The sequence below is a fragment of the Trichosurus vulpecula genome, chromosome 5, assembly GCF_011100635.1.
Source record: "Trichosurus vulpecula isolate mTriVul1 chromosome 5, mTriVul1.pri, whole genome shotgun sequence".
NCBI lineage: Eukaryota > Metazoa > Chordata > Mammalia > Diprotodontia > Phalangeridae > Trichosurus > Trichosurus vulpecula.
Window position 1 is genome coordinate 210,935,910 of NC_050577.1, and position 17,075 is coordinate 210,952,984.

Genomic DNA, 17,075 nt, shown 5'->3' on the forward strand with positions numbered 1-17,075 from the left:
AGTAGAAGCAGAGGAACATTGTGCACAATAACAGCAATGTTGTTCGATGATTAGCTGCAAATGATTTAGCTATTCTCAGCAATACAATGATCTAAGAAAATTCCTACAAACTTATGATGAAAAATGCCATCCAGCTCCAGAGGAAGAAATGAAGTCAATGCAGATCAATGCATACTTTTTCAAAACTTTTTTTTAATCTGTGTTTTCTTTCACAACATGACTAATATGGAAATATGTTTTGCATGACTATGTATATAGAAGCTACACCAAACTGCTTACCTTCTTAATGAGGGGGTAGGGAAGAGAGGTAAGGAGAGAATTTGGAACTCAAAAGTTTTACAAAACAAATGTTAAAAATTGTTTTTACATGTAAGGGGGAAAAATAAAATATTAAGTTTTTGTTTAAAATAAAGAAAGAAAGAAGGAAGACACTGCCCTAGTCTCTTGTTTGAGCTTCCATATAGTGTTCCTGGAGGCTTGGAGGTCAATATACCTGCAGAACCAAGGCTGGGAAACAAACCACAGCCCCTGTTTTGACCAACTGACAGGTATCCTTATCTTCCCTCTCTGTGATTTGCTTTCAAGTGTGTATACTTTTATCTTTCTCTCCTAATTTCTTTTGAATTTCATTTTTCTATGCTGCTCATGTATTCACATTCTATATAAGATTGCTGAAGCTAATGGGGTTTTGTTTTTTGGGTTTTTTTTTTTTTTGGCTCTCTGACTTTGTGTACAGATAAGCCTGTGCCCTGAACATAATAAAAACACTGAAGATAACTATCTCTACATTGTTGATTTGGTGATTGACAGCAATCCTGTAGTTACATGCTCCAACAATAACATGTTAAAAACTGTGCCAGACACTGGCGACAAAAAGACAAAATTGAGACAGTCTCGAACACTAATAACCTTAGAGACTACTTGGGGATTGAGGTGGGGAGCGGGTTGTAACGTATATGCCACTAAGTATGATACGAGGAAAATTGGATTCAAATAGTCATCATTCCTCTCCTCACCTAAAACGCAATGCTCCATGGAAGGATTGCCCTGCACCCTGTGCACCCCTAAATCACCTACATGGAGGCACTTTGTTTTCTGGTGTTCCCCATCCTTTGACTGGCTGCATATCAGCTCCCCGAACCTAACCAGGACGGTACCTCCCCTCCTCCCCCCACCTTTAGACCTCAAGGCTGCGGGGTGTGTCTTTTCCTGCTTCATTTGGCCTTCTCATTTCGAAGCGTAGTCAATGATACTCACTGGATGGAGAATGTGAGCTACTGATCTAGGAGACAAGATTCCAAGTGAGATTTTGCAGCCAGCCAGCCTAGCAGGGAAGCTTTTGAAAAGCTAGAGTACCTGGGGCTCAAGCCCAGAGTTTGGCACTTGGAAGTTAGGACTATGTTCTATAGGAAATAAGCTAAACTCTTTATATACTTGTTACTATACTACGAAAATAAATATTTCTTTGTAAAAGCTAATTTGACTCTTAGCAACTAAATAGATCTAGGAGCCTCCCCCAGCCGGCAGGAGATCCACTGCGCAGGCCTGGGCTGCGCCGGCTGGCCAATCTGCCCGCGGGGCGGGGGCGCGTTTTGGTGACGCACTGGGCTACGGGGGAGCAGCTACTTCCTGGAGCCGCCAGCCGAGGCCGCTAGTTATCCCCAATCTGCACTACGGGGTGGTCGCCAGGTGCTGACCTCGCCACTATGTCCCATCAGACCGGCATCCAAGGTAAAGACGCACACGGCCTGTGGGGAGGAAAGGAAAGAGAGGTCTTTGGGCTCTGGAGCTTCTCCAGCGACAAAGACCAGCAGCGGCCAAGGCGGGGTGGCCGGGTCCTTTAGGAAGCCAGGCCTTTTTCCACACTCTCCGTGCCCTGGCCCAGCCCCAACCGCCGGGTCTGGGAGCTGGAGGCTGAGAGGCTGTTACAACTTGTCGGGCCTCCCCCATGTACAGTGGAATAAATCCCCGGAGACACCGCCACGGCCAGTTCCAAAGCCATTCATTCCTTTTGGGGCTTTTATGCTTCAGAAACCAGATAAATGTCCGTAGCTTCTGTGTCAGCGGAGGGAGTAGTTCCAGAACTTCTGTGCTCATTCATTCCCTTCCTTCTCCAGTTAATAAATTATGATAATTCATTGCTCTCTTAGCGCTTAGACTCCTTATCTCCTAAGAGTCTGCTTTGTGAGTTTGTTTTTTTTTTTTTTTAACTCCGTCATGGCAGCTGGGTACATGTAATCCTATCTCACCTTCTGTAGTTAGTTCCTGGTTTGAATAACAGGTAGGCTGGAAGCACTCACCTGAGCCGAATAAAATTCTGAACTGCGACAGTGACTTCAGTTTCTCTTATAAATTAAAAATGCAAACCGAAATTTGCCAAGTTACAAGGAAACAAATTGTTTTTCTAATTGAAATTGTTTTCCATTGTCCTCTCTTCGTTTTAACACTCAGTGGAAAGAGATTTTAGAAAGTTGTACTTCCATCCTCACCTTTGTGTGATTATTCCAAAAAACAGTAACATCCAAAGCTAAACCTGTGAAATTTTTTTCCACTGATTTTTTTTTGCCATTTAAAATTTTATTGACTTTAATACTCGATATTTGTACATAGCTCAAGTGATTCCTAACCTTTTACTATTTATAGTAATAGTTGTACTGGTAATTAATAGTAGATATATAAAAAAATATTAGTATGATTCCAGTAGTGTGAGTATTTTAGAGACATATCAAATCTGGTAAATGTAATATATAAATATCAAGAGTTTGAAGTGTTTCATTGGTTAACATTTCATAGTGGTAGATTTAGAGGTAAAAGGATCTTAGAGACTATACCCCTGATTTTACAGATGAAGAGACTGAGGTCCAGAGAGGTTAAATATTTTGTCCTTGGTCTGTTTTTGAACCCAGATTCTCTGAATTCCAAAACCAGTGTTCTGCTACACATTACCTTAATTTTGTTGATTCCATTTATTTTTTAGGTAAGACAGTTTGTTTACTGTTCTTGTGGAGAAAAAACAATACTGATATTTAGTAACAAATGCTAGTATCTGTATCCTTACTGTAAAACCTGTATAGTGTAAATAGTATTATCTGTTTTATAGATGAGGAAAGTGACTCTGTCTGAAATTAAATGACTTACCCTAAATCTCATTGGATAAGTTTGCAGGGACACAAGAAAGAACTCAAACCGAGGTCTTCTAATTTACTTCTTTACAAAATGAAAATCACATCGGCATTGTTTTTAGTTCTTTGTATATCAAAAAATTGTCATTAGACCAAAGACATCATCAAGTTTTTTTTTAACCAAATACTTCAGCCTCACTCACCAAAATCAGCAAACCAATAACTTGATGGTTTCTTCTTTGTTTCTTTTTGGTCATTTCAGCGTATATATGGAATGGTAACTTCTGCTACAACATTTCAAAGAATAGAACAGATTAGTATTGTTTAAAACTTGAATTACTTTCCTATATTTTTTTACAAGACCAAACATAACATTACTGATTTGAGTCCATATATATATATATATATTTTAATTAATCCTCGGTATCATGATTAAAGTGAAATATAAACTGCAAATCACAATGTCTTTTCTGAAATGTTCTAATATTTTACTTTGTTTAAATTATAAAAGGAAAGAATAAGATTAATGTGTAAGTATGCAAAGCATACTAACTTTTTCCATTTCTTTTTCTTTCAGCAAGTGAAGAAGTTAAAGATATCTTTGCCAGGGCAAGGAACGGGAAGTACAGGCTTCTAAAGATTTCAATTGAGGATGGTTAGTTTAAAGAAAATTTTAACATTGTTTGATAAGAGATAGAACTTTTGGAGGGCTTTCATATTTGTGATTTGAGATACTTGTGTAAAATTTAGAAATTTTGCATTTTTTTATTTGTTTTTTTTTCAAGGTTAAAAATAACTTAGTTCCTGCAGATTCTGGGCAAGTACCTATCTATGGGTAACTTACTTTTTGATCTTATGATCCTGGTGTTTTTACTCCTTCTATATATGATAGTCACTGCTCAGTGAGAGAGGAACATGGCTCAAAATCTACATAATTTGTTTTCCTTCTTTGAATTTATGCTTCTGTATTTTGCCACTCCCATTTTTTTACTTCTGTGCTCCTATATCAGGAGTTGAAATGGGTAAACAGATCATAAATTTAAAATCGGAAGGGACCTCAGAATGTTTCTAGAGTAGATTATGAAGTTTGTGGGTTTTTCCCATTGAAGCACTTACAGTAATTCCTATTGAGTGATCAAATTATAGATATCATATAATTCATTGTTAACTATTTCTGACCATTTTAGGCATTGAGCAGAATAGAAAATAGGTGCAATCCCTTTCTTCTGCCCACCTGTGAAAGATGGACAGTCAGGTACAAAAGTAATAATAGCTAGCATTTATATATTTGCTTACCATGTGCCAGGAGGGACAGCTAGGTGGTGCAGTGAATAGAGCCCTGGGCTTGGAGTCTGGAAGACTTGAGTTCAAATTTGGCCTCAGACACTAGCTGTGTAACTCTGGGCAAGTCACTTAACCCCATTTGCCCCAGTTACTTTATCTGTAAAATGAGTGGGAGAAGGAAATAGCAAACCACCCCAGTATCTTTTCCAAGAAAATTCCAAATGGGGTCATGAAGGGACATGACTGAACTACAACAATGTGCCAGGCTCTGGACTAAGTAGAGGTTAAATGATATACTCAGGGTCACAGAGCTAGGAAGTGTCTGAGATTGGAAAATAGCTTGAGTGTACGACAGAATTTACTGAAGATTTTTCACAATTTGGCATGAAGAGATTGAAGGCTTTCTATATGAAGGGGATAATTGTGGGAGCACTGTACCAGAGGAAAAGATCTTGGGTACATGAGATTATTATGTTTCAGGATTTTTAGCTGTTGAAGAAAAAAAAATGATACTCTGAATTTTAGGTATAAAGCTTCCAGAAGTAAGTTTTTATTTAATTTAACATTATTCCTAAGTTAAAGGCATGTCTAGTTTAGAGAGAGAAATGTCCAAACTGGCATAAGCCACCCTAGTGCTCTCACATTTCTCTATCTCAAGATGATTTGAGGTAATATTATTGGAATCTTGAACAAGGACAAGATTATGATATGCTAAAATACAGTTTGGATTAACAATCTGGAACAATAGTCTACTTGATTCTTTCTTCCCTTTAAGGATTGAAAAAGGTCTTCTCTCTGTGATCAATATCATAATTCTTTCTAAATGGAAAAATGCATTGAAGGGATATTGTTCTTAGATGGATCAGTACCCAATCACTTCAGGGGGTGGAGAAGGCAATATTCATACAAGGTAGCAGATACTCTTTATTTGATAGTTAAGTTTCCACTCATTCCATTTCCTTAAGAAAGAAATACCTTTTGTCTTCAACCCACCTTTAGGGATATTTAGTTTAAATACAAGAAAAATATTATTTATTTATTGAATTTATTTAGTATTTTATTTTTTCCCAGTTACACGTAAAAACAATTTTTATGATAATATTAAACATATTTCCACATTAGTCATTTTGTGAAAGAAGAATCAGAACAAAAGTGAAAAACCATGAGAAGAAAAAATTAAAAAATAGCAAAAAAAGAGAAAATAGTATGCTTTGATCTGTATTCAGACTCCATAGTTCTTTCTCTGGGTATGGATAGCATTTCCATCTTGAGTCTTTTGGAGTTGTCTTAGATCATTGCATTGCTCAGTAGAGCTAAGTTGGTCATCGCACAATGTTGCTGTTACTGTATATGGTGTTCTGGTTCTGCTCACTTCACTCACCATCACATCAGTTCATACGTCTTTCCAGGTTTTTCTGAAGTCCACCTGCTCACCATTTCTTATGGAACAATGGTATTCCATTACATTTATATACCACAACTTGTTCAGCCATTCCCCAAGTAATGGACACCCCCTCAATTTCCAATTCTTGGCCACCACAAAAAGAGTTGCTATAAATATTTTTGTGCCTGTGGGTCCTTTTCCCTTTTTTATGATCTCTTTGCGATATAGACCTAGAATTGGTATTGCTGGATCAAAAGGTATGCACAGTTTTATAGCCCTTTGGGCATAGTTCCAAATTGCTCTTCAGAATGGTTGGATCAATTCACAACTCCACCAACAATGCATTAGTGTTCCAGTACTCTCACATCTTCAACATTTATCATTTTCTCGTTTTGCCATGTTAGCCAGTCTGGTACGTGTGATGTGGTACCTCAGAGTTGTTTTAATTTGCATTTCTTTAGTCAATAGAAAAACAATTTTTAACATTCTTTTTTAAAATTTTTAGTTCCGTATTCGTTCCCTTCTTCCCTATCCCCCTCATTGAGAAGGCAAGCAATTTGATATAGATTATATGTGTGTAATCATGCAAAACAATTCCATATTAGTGTTTTGAAAGAAAACAGACCAAAAAAAAACCTGCAAGAAAAAGAAAATAAAATAAGTATGTTTCACTGTGTATTCAGATAGCATCAGTTCTTTCTCTGGGGACGAATAGCATTTTTCATCCTAAGTCCTTCAGAGTTGTCTTAGATCATTGTATTACTGAGAATAACTAAGTCATTCACAGCGGATCATCTTGCAATATTGCTGTTACTTTGTATACAGTACATTTCACTTCGCCTCAGCTCATGTAGGTCTTTCCAGGTTTTTCTGAGAGCATCTCGCTCATCATTTCTTATAGCGCAATAGTATTCCATCATAATCACATACCACAATTTGTTTAGTCATTCCCTAATTGATGGTCATTTCCCCAGTTTCCAGTTCTTTGCCACCAAAAAAGAGCTGTTATAAATATTTTTGTACATTCCTTTTTTTAATCTCTTTTGGGATTCATGTGGGTCCTTTTCATTTTTTTATGATCTCTTTGGGATTCAGACCTAGTAGTGGTATTGCTAGGTCAAAAATATGCATGGGTTTATAACTCTTTGGGCATGGTTCTAAATTGCTTTCCAGGATGGTTGAATCAGTTCACAACTCCACCAACAGTACATTAATGTCTCATTTTTCCCACATCTCCTCCAACATTTGTCATTTTCCTTTTCTGTCCTGTTGCATAATCTGATAGTTGTGGGGTAGTACCTCAGAATTGTTTTAATTTGCATTTCTCCAATCAGTAGTGAGTTAGAGCATTTTTTCATATGGCTACAGATAGCTTTGATTATCAGAAAACCGGTCCTATCTTCTAATCATTTATCAGTTGAGGAATGGCTCTTATTTTTACAAATTTGGCTCAGTTTTCTATATTTTTGAGAAATGAGGCCTTTATCAGAGAAACTTGCTTCAATTTTTTTTTTTTACAGTTACTTTTGATAACTGTATTTCCCTTCATCCTGTTCCCCATGTTTATTCTCTCTTTTCACCCTGGCCCTCCTCAAGCTCTTTGCTTCTGACACTCCCCTCCCCCAATCTACCTTCCCTTCTGTCACCCCTCTTCATCCCTTTCCCCTACTACTTTCCTGTATGGTAAGATAGATTTTTTTATACACCATTGATTGTATGGGTTATTCCTTCTTTGAGTATACCCCCTCTTCCCCTCCACTGTAAAAGCTTTTTCTTGCCTCTTTTTTGTGAGATTATTTACCCCTTTCTACCTCTGCCTTTCTCCTAGTACATTTCTCTCTCAACCCTTAGTTTTATTTTTTTAGATATCATCCCTTCATATTTAACTCACACCTGTGCCCTGTCTCTATATATCTACTGCCCTAATAATGAGAACATTCTTAGGAGTTACAAGTATCATCTTCTCATGTAGGAATATAAACAGTTTAACCTTCTTAAGTCCCTTGTGATCGATTTCCCTTTCATATTTACCTTTTTATGCTTCTCTGGAGTCTTGTAGTTCTCTTGAGTCTTATATTTGAAAGTCAGATTTTCTATTCAGCTCTGGTTTTTTCATCAAGAATACTTGAAAGTCTTTTATTTTCTAATTAGAATGTCTACATTTTTCTTTTTCTTCTATTTTTCAGTATATAAAGTTGAATGTTAGATCTTATGAGCTTTTTTAGTAAGCATGTAATACAACTCTTGCTATTACTTAGAACTCCAGAGTCATTGAATGCATTTATTTTTCTTCACAGAGCAACTTGTAGTTGGATCTTCTAGTCAGCCTTCAGAGACATGGGATAAAGATTATGATCCTTTCATTTTACCACTACTAGAAGAGAAGCAGCCATGCTACATATTATACAGATTAGATTCTCAGAATGCACAAGGGTATGAGTGGATCTTCATTGCATGGTCTCCAGACTATTCTCATGTAAGTGATTTTTATTAATACTGTAAAGAACTACCTCCTAGATATCCTTTGGTGCTTTACCTTATGTTAAGAAAAGCTGGAAAGAAATACTGATAAGGGGAAAAAGAGAGAGAGATAAAAACTTGATTCTCATAGGGCTGATTTAGGAATGCTGTAATTAGAAACATAATCCAGCCTTTGAAATCCGAATGAGTATGATTCAAGATTTTTAAGTTTGTGGGGATTAGGAATAAATTCACAGGACCTGTTATGAAACAGAAAAACACTTTTAACATTTTGATAATGTAAAGAACATTTAAATGTAATAATTGCAAAGATTGAATACAATGTAAATGTACTTTTTGCTGGTGTTAGATTTGTCTTTGAAGAAATGGTTTCTTAATTGCCTAAATAGAATTTCAAGTAAAATCACTATGCAGTGCACATTTTTTAGACTCATTCTTTCATAAGGAAGACAAGAGGGTTGTTGGTTTTTTTCCCTTTGATTCAGACAGATTTCCTTTTCAAAGGGTCCTTATTCTCTAAATTCTCAACATCAAAGTCAGAAAGGAAAAATAGATTTGATTTGATGTTGCAAATTTATGAAGTTATTTTAACCTTCTGGCAGGTGGTTAAGCTTAGTAGTGTAGAATAGACTATAATAGGGGTTTTTGTTGTTTAAAATAAGGGTAATGTATGCTCTTTTAAAGTGAAAGATGAATGTTATTTCAACCATCTACCCTTACACTTTGTTGAAATAGTTTTTTTCATTTTGAATTCATCATCTAAGTTCATAAATTGAGAGTATTATATATTGATTGAGAAGTTTATTATACTTAGAATTATATTGTTAGAAATACACTTGACACTGAAATTCAGGTATCAAGGGCAATTTATTATTACTGAGGAATTCAAAGGAATTGGTAAATGCTCCTGGCCAGGAATGGACTCCACCCTTTTCTAGGAAAGGGGAGTGCTGTTTGCAAAAAATGAAATCAGTTTTATAGTATTAGACTGACAGATTGATGCATCATCAACTCAGTACCTCAGTACCAGAGAGCAGATTAGTCTGCTCAATTCTTCCTGATACACCTCTTCATATGTTCTCTCCTTGATATGAGTAACCATGTTCCCCTCCCCTCATCATACATCCCATGTTCAAAAATGGCAGAAAACTCCTCGTGTAGACATATGAGGTAATATTCAATTAGCCAATTAAGCATGTGTGGTTGCCAATTGACCCACTTTTCTCTTCAACCCTGACCATTATCTGGCCAGTTTAGACCAATTTTCCTAACATCCCGAAACTGCAGTTTCTGCAAAACCACAAACTTTATTCCCATTGGCTGAGTACTTTCATCCTGATTAATTTTTACTCCTTCTTTGTTCAAGCTGACACTTCATTAATTATTCTGTGGAATTTAATTACTCTTCTGTGGAAACCTAACTTTCCCTAACTTTTACCCATCTCTCCCAATATTTTTCAATGTAAATGTAAATTCACTTTAAAAATTATTTCTGTAGAAAATTAAATTAACTTTTTTTATTTGGGGGCTATGGTTATTTGTACACGAATAATTTCATATGCTACTGTATAAGAATAAATATGTTAAATATAAAAAGATGAATAAATCCATAAGATTCAGTCATGTTAGTTTATAATTTTAAAATTATGATTAAGAGTTTTAGTAACTTCAGAGAATATTTCCATTTGTAATTTGATGTCATCTGTAGAATTCCTAATAAATTTGTGTAAAACCGTAACAGGTTCGTCAAAAAATGTTGTATGCAGCAACCAGAGCAACTCTGAAAAAGGAATTTGGAGGTGGTCATATTAAAGATGAATTATTTGGGACAACGAAGGTACAAAATTTATTTTAAATTGAATGTGGTCTGTTGTACTTTTAAAGAATTATAGATATATTCTTAGGTTGTAGTAAGTAATTGCATGAAACTAGATTCATAAATCTTAGCTGTTCACTGGATTCTAAAATGAGATCATGAACATAAAATAGGACTTTTAAAAAATATGGTATTTCCTTTCATGACGAACTGTGTTTGAAATTACATTACAATTTGAATAAGGAGAAAATGAATGTTTTGATTTGTATCTAATTTAGAGTTATAAAATGTGTTTCTAACATATAGGTGTTCGCTTGCTTACTTAAAGTCAGGTGAAACTAGGACACTTGAATTATTCTTTTAAAGATCTATTGAAATTTCCTACTTTTGTTGCTTTGTAAATGAGGGACTGCTAGAAAGCTACAGTAAGTGTAAAATGCTGAAAGGTTAAAAAAGTGGCCTTTTATAGCTTACAGTTTTGCCTTTAGAAGCTAAGCTATTTTTTTAGCCAATAAAACTGAGAATGGAGACTTTCCATTGTCACAAAGACTTTAAAATAAAATTACTATGAACTTTGACATCAACAAACATGAATATTTCACTATACAAAGGACTGAAAAGAGGACTTTTATGTGTATATTAAATTTAACACAAGTTACAAAACATTCACTAATTGTGTCTAATTCTCCACTTCCCTCTGCTCCCTTCTGGTTTTTTTTTTTTTGTTTGTGTGTTTGTTTTCCTTTTAAATTTATTTATTTTTAGTTTACAACATTCAGGTCCACAAATTTTTGAGTTCCAGATTTTCTTCCCTTTCCTCTCCTCCCTCCTGCCTTCCCAAGATGGCATGTAATCCAATATGAGTTCTAGATATACCTTCACATTAAACATATTTTCACAATAGTCAAGTTGTAAAGAAGAATTATAACCAATGGAATGAACCACGAGAAAGAAGAAACAAAAATAAATAAACAAATAAACTAAATCAAATGCCACTTTCCCTTCTGTTTTTTCAAATGCTGTATAGTTACTTTTTCTTATCCTTATCCTTTTCCCTCTACCTTAACGCTTCCTCCTCTACCACACCCCAGCCAGTCTGAATTCAGTCTTCACAGAACAAATCCCCTTAATAAAAGGATTTGTTCAGTAAAACTTGGACTCAGGCAAAAGGCCATACTTGAGGACCTAGAAGGCCACATGTGGCCTTGAGGCCGCAGATTCCCCACCCCTGCCCCAAGTCTTTCTGTGTAACAAATAATTGTAGTCAAGCAGAGAAAGTCAACATGTTGGATATGTCTGAAAACATGTATCTCATTCAGCACCTTTAGTCCATCACCTCTTAAAAGGGAGAAAATATACTTCATTAGTCTTCTGAAGTCAAGATTGATCATAGTTCTTAAGTCTCAAAGTTTTCAATTATATAGTTTTATAGATATATAGTTATATATAGTTTTATAGATTACCATATTCATGTTTTGTCATTTTTGTAAGTCTGATGGTTATAAGGTAGAATCACAGTTATTTTAATTTGCATATCTGTATTTAGTAATGCAAAGTTTTGAGAAATGTTTTCGGCAGCTCAAAGAAGAAAAAGCAACTTAGCATTTCTCTGTGTGGTAGGGAGGAAGTGTTTTGGAGTTTTTTTACATTCTCTTTATTTCAGAACTCTTAGTCAGTTTCAGGGAGCAACATGATCTAGTGTAGAAAATACATAGTTGACTTGGAATCTAATCCTGTAAGTCACTCCACTTTCTTACCATCAACTCTTTATTCTTTTGTAATCTGGCTTTTGTCTCCATCACTACTGAAATTACTTTCTCAAAGGCAACTTGTAATTTATAATAACCTCTTTTTCAGTCTTCTTGACTTCTCTTCAGCTTTTGATAATGTTCCTTATTCCCTCTGTTCCCTCCCTACTGTATGCTCTGGGTATTCTTTGTTTTAGAAAAACAACACTATTCTGTTTCTTCTTTTATGGCTCCTTCACTGGCTTTTCTTTCTCACTCATTAAAGTGAATGTGTTCCACAAAGTTCTTTTCTTTCCTTTCTACACTTTTGACAAACTTGGCTCTGCAGGTCACTCCCAAATCTGTCTTTAGACTCCTCTCTCCTCTCTTTACTCAAGACCTACATCTTCAACTGCCTATTGTATATCTGCATTTGTGCATTTGAGGGGATGACAATATGTTTTCTAAAGTCCCTTCTAGTTGTAGATCTATGATTCTGTGATGTCACTATGCTGTGCTCCTACAATGATGAATGAAGATCTCATTTGTTTTTTGTTTTATTAAATCACCTACTAAAGAAGTATATTTTGGCTTCTCTGGCTGTCCTTTTTTGTTTTAGCTGTGTTTCTTATATACATCAGAGTGTTAGATTTTTGTCCTTTTTCTTTATTTTAAATTTTCTTTTTTATTATGAACTTAGTAAATATGAACAACCGTGACATTTCAGTATACAAAGGATGGAATTGTGGATAAAACTGTGAACTTTTGTTATGTAGGGTTTTTTCCCTCAGTATGTATCACCATATTTAACATGGCAATTCCACTCTGCTTGTCAGTGTCCCCTTAAAAAAAAAATTTTTCTTCTGTTCTCTGTTTATTTTGTCACTTTTCTTTTATCTTCTTTTAATATAACTTTTACTACTTTCCATTCCCACCTTCTATCTCCCCCCTCAAAAAAAAAAAGAAAGCCTTCCCTTGTAACAAATAATGTTGTCACATAAAACAAATCCATACATCGTATGATTCTGAACCTCTAGTCAGTTTCTGCTAAAAGGGAGAAAAAAATGAGTCATCCTTGTCTTCTGGGGTTGTAATTGGCCACTGTTTTTATCATAGTTCTTAAGTCTTTCATAGTTGTCTTCCTTTACAACATTGTTATTCTATAAATTATTCTCCTAGTTTTTCCCATTTCATAGTACATCAGTTCATACATGCCAGGTTTCTCTGAAACCATTCCTTTTGTCGTTTCTTGTTTTGCAATAATATTCCATTACATTTGTATACCATAATTTTTTTTAGCCATTTCCCAGTTAGGCACCTGCTTTGTTTCCAATTCTCTGCTATAACAAAAAATGCTGCTATGAATATTTTTGCACTTGTAGGTTCTTTCTCTTCTTTTGTGGGGTATAAGCTTAGGAATGACGTTGCTGGGTCAAAGAGCATTCACAGTTTTGTGGAGTTAGTTAAAGTGCCAAACTATTTTCCAGAATGATAGTACCACTCTACCAGTAGTTCATTAGTGTGCCTGTTTTCCCACAGCTCCTTCCAATCTTAATTTTCTATTTTTTTTTTCATTTTTTTCCAACCTGATGGGTATGAAGTAGAATGTCAGAATTGTTTTAATTTTAATTTATCTTATCATTGATGATTTGGAGCATTTTTTTCATGTTTGTTAGTAGCTTTCCTTATTTTGCGAATTCTCTGTTCATATTTATGTTAAGACATTTTGTATTTATGCCACATATCCATTTGGAGCTTATTGTTTTATGTGATATGAAACATTAGTCCAAACCTAATTTCTGACATGCTGCTTTCCAGTTTTTCTAGGAGTTTTTGTTTAATTTGTTATTTCATATTGTAGAACAGGTCTGAATTGGGCCAATCTATTGATTCATGATCCAGAGTATAATGGAAACAATTGAAGACCATCTTATGAAAGGAGGTTTACTTAAGTGCGATATGGAAAGAATATTCAGTAAGGATGCTGGTTCAGGTAGATGTAGACCACCTCATCTCCATATGAAAACTAGTTTGGTCAGAAGGGTATATTGACTCTTATAGAAGGGGAACATCCATACTATCTGAAATACACTGATTATTCATAGAAGGAAGGAAAGAAGGAAATAAGCATTTATTAAGTGCCTACTGTGTGCCAGGTATTATGCTAAGCTTTTTAGAAATAATTCATTTTTCAGATTTACAGATATTTCATTTCTCAAGGACCCTGGGAGGCAGGCACTATAATTATCCTCATTTTATAGTTGAGGAAATTGAGACAGTTTAAATGACTTGCCTGAGGGTCACACAGCTAGTGTCTGAAACCATATTTGACCTCAGATCATCCTGACTCCAGGCCCAGTGCTCTATTCTCCATACCACCTAGATGCTTCTTGGGCTGGCTTTTTGTGTCACAGATAACTGCGAAGCCACCTCAATGACTGCAGCCTTAGTGCCCTGAATCAATAAAGTCCCAGAGATAAAGTCCCTCCCTTTAGGGAAAAATTAGCTTAGCCTATATAACATGGCCCTGTAGATATCGCTCCTACCACATCCCACCCTTTGATGGCAAGGTCCCAAAGGACTTTGTATGAGTCAAATTTCTGGACCACTCTTATCTCAGAGATGTGAGAGCTTAGAACAAGTAAAAGAAAAAGAGAAAAATAAGAGAAAAAAACAAGTATTATGGCCCTCTGTGGTTATATAGGACAAGGGTGACTGAATAAGGAATAGAAAGAAGACTAGAAATTCTAGGCTTTAGCTTTCCCCATTGGAAACAAAAAATCTCAAATCTATCATATGGTGGATGATATTGGACTCATTTCACAGGAATCTGCTGATGTAAAACACCAGCAATGAGTAGCGCTTGGAATATCAGGGGTACTGCACAGATGGCACCATCTGTAGCAAAATTATCAATAATCAGCCACAGGCAAATTATCTTATCAGGTAAGTCTTATCAGGCTGCCAGACTGAAGAGCTCTCCTCCTTCCTAAGGTGGCACTGATTCATCGGCACGAAGGTGTAACATACAATTCCAGTGGTCAAGGGCATGATGATAGAGCTGTCGTTTAGCAAGGGTAAATATCTTGCCCTAACTTAGGGGAAGAAGGTCTTTTTGCTATTTGGGAGCAAGTTGACAATTCTGAGAGGTAGATATGTGCTCTGATTGGCATGTCCTTAGGGGGATCATATTGCTCCCCTGCCTCGCAATACAAGGTATCATACCCCTACCCCACGTCCAGATTGTCAGTGAGTCTGCTCTTCAACCTCTGCCATTCTCATAATGGTATCAATCGGGTTGTTTAGTTCATCAGAGGACATAGGATGTTTCCTGTGGCTACTGACATGCCCGTACAACTGTATGCATTGTTGGAAGCCATAGGCAAAATTCCTCCATCGGATCTGACCCCAAAGGGGAGACCATTTGGTTATCTGGTTATCTAGTCCTATTCTGTCAAACCCCAGAGCAGCCATCCAGACCCATAGCCATAACCCAGGAACCACTGTAGATGAAGATCTTGAGTGATCAATCGTTTAAGGCTCTCTCACACACCTGCTGTGTGTAGCTTGCATCTCAGCCTCCTCTTGGTCTTGTGTTTCAGTTTCACCAAGTGATCTGCCCATACCTGTATGGGCCATTTACTGTTGTGCTCCATACTTCTCCTGCCTCATTTCCATAAATCTCCTGCTTGGTTTCCAGATTGTAGTGAGAGGGGAATGCTAGGTACCATACCATCTTTTCCTGAGCATCTCCTGCCTCACTTCCAGCCTCCAGAAGTAAGAGGGCCTTTTCCAGCCTGGTCTTCTGCCTTGGGGGAAGGAGAGTATCACCTTTCCTTCTGCTCTAAGCTCTTATTCTCTCACCTGAACTGCCCCCAACTCTGAAAGGGCTCCCTACAGAGGTGTATTATTGACTTTGAAAAATCTCTCTGCATTTTTCACTTAATTATTAACAAATTCCTTCCTGCTCAAAAATTTCCCATCCCGGTGCTTCTAAATGCTTGTAGGTCATCATCCAAACCCCATTCCAGATTCCCCACTGCCCAATTCCTTATTTCCATTTCTTTCAACTATCCATCCCTCCACAGGGCCTTCTGGAATGCCTCATAACATATTTGATTTCATCTTAAATCTTTTCTTTTCCCATTCCTTCCATCTTCTGGATCTCACTGAGACCCAGCTCCCTCCTAATGACACAGAATCCTTGGACACCCTTACCAGCTCTGGCAGCACTTTCACTCATTACTCCCAGCTACTTGGTCATGGTAGGGTAGTTGGAATATTCCTTGCTCTCCATTACTGCTGCCACCATCATGCAGTAATCTCTCCTTTGAGATTTACGCACCCAAATGTAACCCTGGAAACTTTTGTCAGGACCTATAGGATATTCCACTTTTTCCTCAATGAGTACAGTGCCTGGCTTATGCAGTCTTTGTCTGCTCCCCAAATCCCCAGGCCCTTATACTAAGAGACTTCAGTATCAAATATTGATATTCCCCCAAACACTCTAACCTCCCAGTTCATCAACTTACTCATTTCCCATGACTTACTCCTCCACTCTACCTCAGCCACACACAAAGATGAGCATACCCTTAATCTTGCCATCACTCATAAAAATGCACCACCTCCATGTTCATCTACTCTGAAATTCCCTTATCTGATCATAGTCTATTGAATTTCTGCCTCTCTCTCTGCCTTACCAAACCCTGTTCTTTATTCACACTGTAACCTCCAATCCTTTGACCTTGCAGTTCTCTCCTGAGCCATCATCCCGGCACTAGCCACAGTTTCCTCCTTTACCCATCTTAACTTCTTGGTCAACCAGTTCTACTTTATGATGTCCTCTTCTCCTGAGTCCCAAGTTATATCACCTATTGTTCCCAGCTAAATCTCAGCCTTGGATCACTCACCGTCTACTGCTTTTGTTCAGATATATGCTTCTGAACAAAGGTGGAAAAAGGCACACAATGGTTCACACTGGGTCTGCTACAGATTTGTTATACAGCCACAACTGGGTCTTCACTGCTGCTTGACAGTCCTTCTCCATGTCCCTTATCAATTCATCCTGTTCTCCACAGAGGCTCTTTTAAACCATTTTCATCACTCCTCAAATTTCCAGTTGCCCCCCTCTCACTCTCTGAAATGAGAACCTTGCCTCATGTTTTGTGTAAAAAACTGAGGCCATTCACCCATGGCTCTCTTCCTTATCTTATATTAACCAGATGCCTTCTGCTGCCATCTCTTCCTTCTATCTTGTCTCC

The 17,075-nt window shown here is 36.8% G+C and overlaps 1 protein-coding gene across 1 annotated transcript in view; it reads left to right on the forward strand.

Moving 5' to 3' along the window:
- The first annotated feature begins 1,597 nt into the window (after positions 1–1,597).
- The window catches only part of TWF1 (twinfilin actin binding protein 1), a 31,374-nt gene continuing 15,896 nt past the window's right edge, over positions 1,598–17,075 (forward strand). Inside the window, exons 1-4 of the mRNA XM_036761136.1 lie at positions 1,598–1,731; positions 3,700–3,777; positions 8,088–8,266; positions 10,013–10,108. Coding sequence (XP_036617031.1) covers positions 1,707–1,731; positions 3,700–3,777; positions 8,088–8,266; positions 10,013–10,108 — 378 coding nt within the window. The 5' untranslated portion in view covers positions 1,598–1,706. The remainder of the gene's footprint in view (positions 1,732–3,699; positions 3,778–8,087; positions 8,267–10,012; positions 10,109–17,075) is intronic.